At 31.9% G+C, this 9,788-nt stretch overlaps 1 protein-coding gene across 1 annotated transcript; it reads right to left on the bottom strand.

The window, feature by feature from the left end:
- Positions 1-4,925: 4,925 nt before the first annotated feature.
- LOC139841826 (uncharacterized) lies at positions 4,926-5,420 on the bottom strand. Its single transcript, XM_071832021.1, has 2 exons — positions 5,385-5,420; positions 4,926-5,273 (listed from the first exon to the last, which is right to left on the bottom strand). The coding sequence occupies exons 1-2, from the start codon at positions 5,418-5,420 to the stop codon at positions 4,926-4,928; spliced, it is 384 nt and encodes a 127-aa protein (XP_071688122.1).
- Positions 5,421-9,788: the final 4,368 nt, after the last annotated feature.

The raw sequence follows: 9,788 nt of genomic DNA, 5'->3' as shown, positions 1-9,788 counted from the left end.
CACGATCTCTCGTATAACCCCAACACCCTTAACCATTCTTCCATTGTTTTATTTCTGAAATACTTAGGACTTATTTTTCTTATGATTCGATTCCTGTTTTCATTTTTTCTTATCACACTCGTTTTGTCTCTCATCTCCATCGTGGCATCATCTTCACAGCAACAATAAATGGGTCTCGGCCTTAATATAATATGGCCAATTTTAACACATATCAAGGTTACGGCCCAACAGAAATTAACTAACCCAACTGAAGAGAAATCGGCCCAAGTGTAAACCGATTATGATAGCCCAATCTACACAAGCCCAATCTATGCAGCTATTTATTGATAAAAAAAAATAGACAGCAGCAGCCTGGATTCGAACCCAGGACCTTTCGATAATCACCAACACCCTCCTGAATCATTGAACTGTCTAATACTTTTCTGAAATATGTAGTATACTAAATATATTTAACTCATATTTTCCTGCCCAATCTTTTTAAACCCATTTAACTACTTGATCCTTTAACAATTTTAATCCTCATCATCAATCATTATCTTATAATCTAAACATCGTTGACCTTAATTTACATGAAATCATGGTTTCATCATGCTTCCATCATCTCTATGTCATTTTCCATAACATAAACATAATAGTCAGATTCCGATAAAAATAATACTTTGTATATTTTTAAATAGGTTAAGTATGATCACATGTGTCATTTTATTCTTTACAACTCATCCTCCACTAACAACATTCATTATCAATCATTAGAGTCACTTACTATCCCTTTTGTTTCACTATATTCACCATCGTTATTATAACAAAAGTATAAATGGAGACAGGAAATAGAATCTGCAGTTGTGGTTCGATCATGGTGGGTTTTAACAACAAAAGCTGGGCTGGTTACTGGAGTAGCGAGCAACAGCAGGTGACGGGGTTGTTGGGGTGTTTCTGGGGCGGTTTAGGGTGGTGAATGGTGGTGGTTTATGGGTTGTATAAAACAGAAACTTACAGCATAGCAGCAACTGTTATGGCAGTCGAGTATCATTATCATTCTTTTATCAATATCAACCTCGTTCGATCCGAAAATAGAAAATAACAACACAGTAGAAGTAATATATATATATATATATATATATATATATATATATATATATATATATATATATATATGTAGCTGTTTATTTGATGATGATGTTCACGAAGAGGGTGAGTGATAACAGTGATTGTTCTAGCTGCTTATGTAAACGAAATGGGAGTGTTTGATGTTACAGCTAAATCAGAAAATAAGGTGAGTTACATGGGTTTGATAAAGGAAATGGGTAATCAATAGTAAATCAAAATGATGGTGGTTTGGGTGTTTTAAGACGATGGCAATTTAATGATAAAAAGTGATCAAGGTGGTTTAAACAAATAAGAATTTGAGTATATAATCACGTTGGAACCATGGTGGTTATATTGAAGGTTTGTTGTGGTGTTTTGTGGCGACTTAGGGTGAATGTGATGGACGTTCTTGATTCTTCGTGACTAGAAACTAAACTATCGTTTCGTTTGTTCTCGAGCTTTATTTGCTACTAGGAGTCTTGGGTGGTTTTCAAGTTTCACAAAACAAGTTTGATAAAGAGAGAGATAGAACAGGATAAGAGAGAGAGGTGGTGTGGTTCACAAAGAAGGTGGTTTAAGTCTAATAAGAAAGAAGAAAAATGCATGAACTCAAATGGGTTTTTGTTTTGTGTGGGTACCCTCCATAGATATGTATATGTATAGATTGCATATAAAAAAGAAAGTAGTGGATATCGACATATTATGCTCAAACAAAACTACTACAGAGAAAATATAAAAAGAATGATTTTGATTGGAATCTGCATTTGGTTTCTAGTATACCAATTATAGATAAAGAATATATCAGATAATGAAAGCTAACTGAATAGTACAATTTCCTATTACTGATTTCCAATCACTATGCCTTCATTTGAATTATTATCTAATAATTATAAATATGTTAAATAAAATTACTAATAATAATAATGGAATTAATTATAATATCAAATAACTAAATGAAAAAAATAAAAAAATGCTGATATAATAATGTTAATAATAATTAAAATTTTTTTTTATGATAATTAATAATAATGGTAATCATAATAAAAATGATATTAATATACTTTAATATTTTAACTTGTACTTAAATTTTATTATTAGTATTATATAATATTATATTAAATGTTTAATGTTTATACATTCAATATAATATACTACTTATATTGTGTAGTAATTTCTTATATATATATATATATATATATATATAACAAATGTACCCATAATAAGCATTAATAGGTATCACATATATGCATATAAGTTCATAATAATATCATGTATATATGTATATATATAAATACTTAATTGTTTATTATTTTATATGTTTAATTCCAATTGATTAAAGTTTATTTTATTAACTCAAAGTATCACATATACACTTTTATATTTATATACTTAATTATATATTTACATACACATAATGGTTCGTGAATCATCGAGAATAGTTAAAGGGTAATTGATTACATGAATATAGATTTCAAAAATTTAGAGACTCAACATTATAGACTTTGCTTATCGTGTCAAAATATATTAAATCGTATCGAGATTTTGGTTTAAAATTAGTCGAAAATTTCCGTGTCACTACACCTTTCGCCACTAGTCTTGCCTTAAATGTATGTACATTTCCGTCCATATCGGTTTTCTTCTTGAAAATCCATTTGCTCCCAACAGCCTTGCTATCAGGAGGTAGATCAACTAAGTCCCATACTTCATTGTCATACATGGACTGCATCTCTTCATTCATGGCTTCATTCCATTTCTTAGATTCAGGATCTAATGTAGCATCTTTGTAGTTAGTGGGATCACTTTCATCCACTAAGAAAATGTCATCATATCTTTGGAGACTATGATGAGGTCTACTAGATCTACGAATGTCTTGTGTTACTTCAGGTTCCTGAGCAACCAATTGGTCAGGTTCTTCAAAAATTTGTTGATAGCTAGTGCCAACCTCAGGTGTGATATTTTATGGTTCTTGAATTTCTTCAAGTTCTACATTACTCCCACTTGCTTTATTTAATAGAAACTCCTTTTCTAGAAAATTAGCGTGTCTAGAAACAAACACTTTGTTCTCGGTAGGATTGTAGAAATAATATCCCATAGAATCCTTTGGGTATCCCACAAAAATGCATTTGATAGATCTGGTATCAAGTTTGTTGGAAGTTTCTTGTTGAACATGAGTTTCGCAACCCCAAACTTTTTGGAACCTTTCCATGCCATAACTCATATGGTGTCTTATTTACCTTTTTGGTTGGTACCATATTTAGTATGCGAGTAGCAGATAATAAGGCATAGGTCCAGAAAGATGGAGGAAGTGAAGTATGATTCATCATAGATCGAACCATATCAAGTAGGGTTCGATTCCTCCTCTCAGAAACACCATTATGTTGTGGTGTTCCGAGTGGAGTGCGTTGTGAAATAATTCCACAATTCTTTAGATGGTCGTCAAACTCTTGACACAAGTACTCACCTCCTCGATCCGATTGAAGAACCTTTATCGTTTTGCCTAGCTGATTTTGAACCTCATTTTGAAATACTTTGAACGTTTCAAATGCCTCATGTTTATGTTTCAATAAGTAAACATAACCAAATCTACTGAAATCATTAGTAAATGTAATGAAGTATCTTTCACCATTTCTTGACATAGTTCTAAAAGGACCGCATACATCGAAATGTATAAGTCCCAAAAGATCCTTTGCTCTTTCTCCTGAACCGGAGAAAGGTGCCTTTGTCATCTTCCCGCTTAAACAAGATTTACATACATCAAATGACTCAGAGTTAGTTGATTTTAAAATTCCATCAGATTGGAGTTTGGTTATGCGTTTCTTGTTTATGTGACCAAGACGACAATGCCATAGATAAGTTCGATTCAAGTCATGCTTGGATCTTTTGGTGTTTATGTTATACATAGAACTATCATTGGATGAATCTTGTATGTCAACTTCATATATGCCATTGTGAGGTCGTGCCTCAAAATAAAAAATATCTTTATTGAAAACTGAAATATTTCCATTAGGAAAAGCATACGAGTATCCAGATTCATACAAACGTGCAGCTGAAATAATGTTCCTAGTTAGACTAGGGACATAATAACAATTATTTAATATTAAATACAGGCCATTTGGTAATAAAAGTTCATAAGTGCCTATTGCTACCACCGCAACATGTGCTCCGTTGCCAACATGCAATACCAAATTGCCTGGTTTCAGCTTCTTAATCTTTCTTAGTCCCTGCACATTATTACAAATGTGAGTTCCACAACCAGTATCAAATACCCATGAATTACTAGAGAAAGCAAATAGTTCTATCATATAGATACCTGAGGTGCTAGCATTGCTAGCCTTTGTCTTCTTCAGCTCTGCAAGGTAAGTCGGGCAGTTTCGCTTCCAATGACCAATTTCTCCACAATGGAAACAAGTGGCATCTTTGGCAGGTTTTTCTTTCTTCTTGACATAATCCTTTGGGACAAACTTTTTGCCTTTGTAGTTACCCTGACTCTTAGGTTTGCCTTTACCTTTGCCTTTGGCTTGTGGCTTCTTGATTTTTCCTTCCCGAATCATGAGGACTTCAGAGGTTTTGGATGGAATATTCTTCTCGGCAGTCTTAAGCATTAAATGCAACTCCGAGATATATTTCTCCAAATTGTTCATATTGTAGTTCAAGATGAACTGGTCATATGACTTTGGTAGTGAGTTGAGGATCAAGTCTATTGCCAACTCAGGACCAATGGAAGATCCAAGCCTCTCAAGTTGATCTATGTAGCTCTTCATTTTTAGAACATAAGAGATTACAGATGTCCCCTCTGTCATCTTGCATGCGTGTAACGCTCTGACAGTTTCAAAGCGTTGTTACCTAGCTTGTTGTTGGAACATTTCCTTTAGCTGCTTAAGTATCTCAAAGGCATCAATATGTTCCAGGTCCTTTTGCAAGTCTGGAATCATGGTGGCTAACATGAGGCATGCTACCTCTGTGGAGTCATCCGTGTGCTTAGTCCAAGCATCTCGGATGCTCTTAGTGGCATTAGCAGGGGGTTCCTCGAGAACGGGCCCATCAAGTATATACGATTTCTTTTTGACTTTGAGAACAATTCTCAAATTACGATACCAGTCTAAGAAGTTCGTATCATTGAGTTTTTCCTTCTCTAAGACAGATCTTAGAGAAAGGTGGTGAACGGGTGTAGTTGCATTGGGTGACATCTACAAAATTAACAAAGTTCTTTTAGTATTTTAATATTTGATCCTTTAATAATTAATTACCCTAACTTTCTTATGAAAAATTAATTTGTTAAAGGCTAGAATTCAAGTTACATTTAACCTTGAGTGGTTGGCTGATGCTCTCTCCATTAAGTTTAAATTAACAAGGTATGTACCGATTACCAATTGCAAGTCTAATACAATTTCTATATCTTAATGGGATCTTTAACAACAATTGTCAACTGGTATGTTTAATCCCATCTATGCCTTGGGCCTCTTGTGTTTGGCTAATGCTCTCTCCACAAGAAGCACCAATTAAGTTATCCTATTTAAAAACTATGATGTTCAGCCCAAGACTGTCATGGGAATCGCGAAACACCATCTCGGTAATCACAAGACGACCATGGTGGTTGGCTGATGCTCTCTCCACAACGACGTACAAATGACAAGCGAGTGTCTTAAAAAGGATGGCATAAACTTACATTTTAAAAGGGATTTTGTGTTTTGTATTATTTCAATTTGACAAAACATTTCGTATAATAATTGTTGCATGCATTCAACAATATATTATACGTATACTTTAGATAAAATCATATTTTATATGTTGGTCTTGATTTTATAGAATCTCTATTTTAGTCACTCACGGCGTGTCCAATTTTAAACTAATATCCTATATTAATATGTATACATTGAGCTCGCTAACTTAAGACCAATTTTAGTTTCTAATAAAACTCATTTTATTTAAAACTTTATACAAGAGTTTGGTTTAAATTTATTAAATTCATAATTTATTAAAATTCATAATTTTAATGTTAACTTTGAGCTTTATGTAAAAACTCCTTTTTGTTAAAACTCATTTTATACTTTTACGAAAAACCATTTTCAAAATTATATATAAATTTACCAACCTCTTATTTGTGTTTGATTTGTAAAAAAAAATTATTTTCTAGCATGCAAATATCCTATATTCAAACATGCAACATACAAACATAAACACAACAATTAATAGGTGCATAGCCAAGCCTTTTCCTAATCGGTTTTCATGAGCCAAACGAAGGGACCGGGTCAATCTAAGGAGATAACAAATATCCATGCTTCATTGTGATGTCTTGAAGCTCCTACTTGCCTAGTCAACATTTGGTGTTGCAAATGGCTCCAAAATTACTTAGAACTCCATCTTGAATTTTCTTCATGTCTTGTTACATTTTTATAGATAAAATATACAAGTCTACACTAATACTTTTACATCTCAAAATTAAACAAAACATGAAAAATAAAATTATTACAAACCATTATAAATGAAAGAATAATTTACAACCCAATCGAATTTCAACACAACCAAACATCACAAAATGGTCTAAAGGCTTTCTATGCACCATGCAACTTAATATATCAACTATTATATATATAGCAACTTCTACAACCATACATGCATGTAAAAGGAATGGTTGTAGCAAATAAAATAAACAAGTTGCATTTTAGAAATCTACAACTTTTCTTTTTTAGAAAAAAAGTTGTTCATTTCTAATAATAAGAACAAGTTCTTATTGTATATAACATAAGTTTCTTAACACATGCAAAAGCGGCTCTGATACCGCTGAAGGGATTTATATGAAATTTCATAAAACTATTTAGCAGCGGAAGCATGTACAACAATTATTTAAACCTTTCAAAACTCCCCACCAAGGATCCAATTGCATGTTGTTAAGAAAACTAAATAATAAATAGTGAGTTTAAAGACTACAACCTTTGAAGACTTTGAACTTGAGAAGTTACGGATACTAAGAATACCAAGAAGCCAACGTAGCCTTCCTCTATCGGTAATCCACACTTGAGCAAAGTTCCAATACCAAATGGATGCTAGTCCTTATCAACCAATAATAAGTGAAATAACAAGATGAAGAACAATAACACTTTTACTTACTAAAAGAGTTACTTGAAAGTTATTTGCATGAGTTAAAATGAAATGACACTTGAATCCATTTCATTCATATGTGTGTACGTATGTTCTTTGCAAGTGTATGTAAGTCACTTATTTAAGAAGTGTTCTTACACACATCACACAAACAAAATCAACAATAATTGCTAGACATAATGATGGCATAAGAATTATGATCAAATCACTCATGACTTATGACCATACCACCCATGATTAATGACCATACCACTCATGACTTATGACCATACCATATTGTATTTTTCTAATAAATATAACACAAGAGAATGTTACTTGTAACATTACTAGTTCATGCAGGGCCGGTCCTGAGAATTTATGTGCCCGGAGCGAGGTGGAAAAAAAGGCCCTTTATGTAGTGACCCGAACTTTTCCATGTTTATATATATATGAAATGAAATTGTTATTTACATGATTAAGTGTTTCCAACATATTAAGCAATCAAACTTGTTAAGACTTGATTAATTGAAATAGGTTTCATATAGACAATTGACCACTCAAGTTGACCGGTGATTCACGAACGTTAAAACTTGTAAAAACTATATGATGACATATATATGGTTATATATATAGTTAACATGATATTATGATAATTAAACATATCATTAAGTATATTAATAATGAACTACATATGTAAAAATAAGACTACTAACTTAATGATTTTGAAACGAGACATATATGTAACGATTATCGTTGTAACGACATTTAATGTATATATATCATATTAAGAGATATTCGTACATCATAATATCATGATAATATAATAATTTAAAATCTCATTTGATATTATAAACATTGGGTTAACAACATTTAACAAGATCGTTAACCTAAAGGTTTCAAAACAACACTTACATGTAACGACTAACGATGACTTAACGACTCAGTTAAAATGTATATACATGTAGTGTTTTAATATGTATTCATACACTTTTTAAAGACTTAAAGACACTTATCAAAATATTCTACTTAACAAAAATGCTTACAATTACATCCTCGTTCAGTTTCATCAACAATTCTACTCGTATGCACCCGTATTCGTACTCGTACAATACACAGCTTTTAGATGTATGTACTATTGGTATATACACTCTAATGATCAGCTATTAGCAGCCCATGTGAGTCACCTAACACATGTGGGAACCATCATTTGAAAACCAGCATGAAATATCTCATAAAATTACAAAAATATGATTAATCATTCATGACTTATTTACATGAAAACAAAATTACATATCCTTTATATCTAATCCATACACCAATGACCAAAAACACCTAAAAACACTTTCATTCTTCAATTTTATTCATCTAATTGATCTCTCTCAAGTTCTATCTTCAAGTTCTAAGTGTTCTTCATAAATTCTACAAGTTCTAGTTTCATAAAATCAAGAATACTTCCAAGTTTGCTAGCTTACTTCCAATCTTGTAGAGTGATCATCCAACCTCAAGAAATATTTCTTATTTACAGTAAGATATCTTTCTAATACAAGGTAATACTCATATTCAAACTTTGATTCAATTTCTATAACTATAACAATCTTATTTCGAGTGAAAATCTTACTTGAACTGTTTTCGTGTCATGATTCTGCTTCAAGAACTTTCAAGCCATCCAAAGATCCTTTGAAGCTAGATCCATTTTTCTCATTTCCAGTAGCTTTATCCAGAAAACTTGAGATAGTATTGATGTTCATAACATCATTCGATTCATACATATAAAGCTATCTTATTCGAAGGTTTAAACTTGTAATAACTAGAACATAGTTTAGTTAATTCTAAACTTGTTCGCAAACAAAAGTTAATCGTTCTAACTTAACTTTTAAAATCTACTAAACACATGTTATATATCTATATGATATGCTAACTTAATGATTTAAAACCTGGAAACACGAAAAACAACGTAAAACCGGATTTACGCCGTCGTAGTAACACCGCGGGCTGTTTTGGGTTAGTTAATTAAAAACTATGATAAACTTTGATTTAAAAGTTGTTATTCTGAGAAAATGATTTTTATTATGAACATGAAACTATATCCAAAAATTATGGTTAAACTCAAAGTGGAAGTATGTTTTCTAAAATGGTCATCTAGACGTCGTTCTTTCGACTGAAATGACTACCTTTACAAAAACGACTTGTAACTTACTTTTCCGACTATAAACCTATACTTTTTATGTTTAGATTCATAAAATATAGTTCAATATGAAACCATAGCAATTTGATTCACTCAAAACGGATTTAAAATGAAGAAGTTATGGGTAAAACAAGATTGGATAATTTTTCTTGTTGTAGCAACGTGAAAATTGGTAACAAATCTATATTAATCATATCCTAGCTAACTTATATTGTATTATACATGTATTCTAATATATTATGTAATCTTGGGATACCATAGACACGTATGCAAATGTTTTGACATATCATATCGACCCATGTGTATATATTATTTGGAACAACCATAGACACTCTATATACAGTAATGTGGGAGTTAGCTATACAGGGTTGAGGTTGATTCCAAAAATATATATACTTTGAGTTGTGATCTAGCCTGAGACGTGTATACACTGGGTCGT

This window comes from Rutidosis leptorrhynchoides, chromosome 4 (assembly GCF_046630445.1).
Source record: "Rutidosis leptorrhynchoides isolate AG116_Rl617_1_P2 chromosome 4, CSIRO_AGI_Rlap_v1, whole genome shotgun sequence".
Lineage (NCBI taxonomy): Eukaryota > Viridiplantae > Streptophyta > Magnoliopsida > Asterales > Asteraceae > Rutidosis > Rutidosis leptorrhynchoides.
This window is presented reverse-complemented; position numbering and strand designations above follow the sequence as displayed.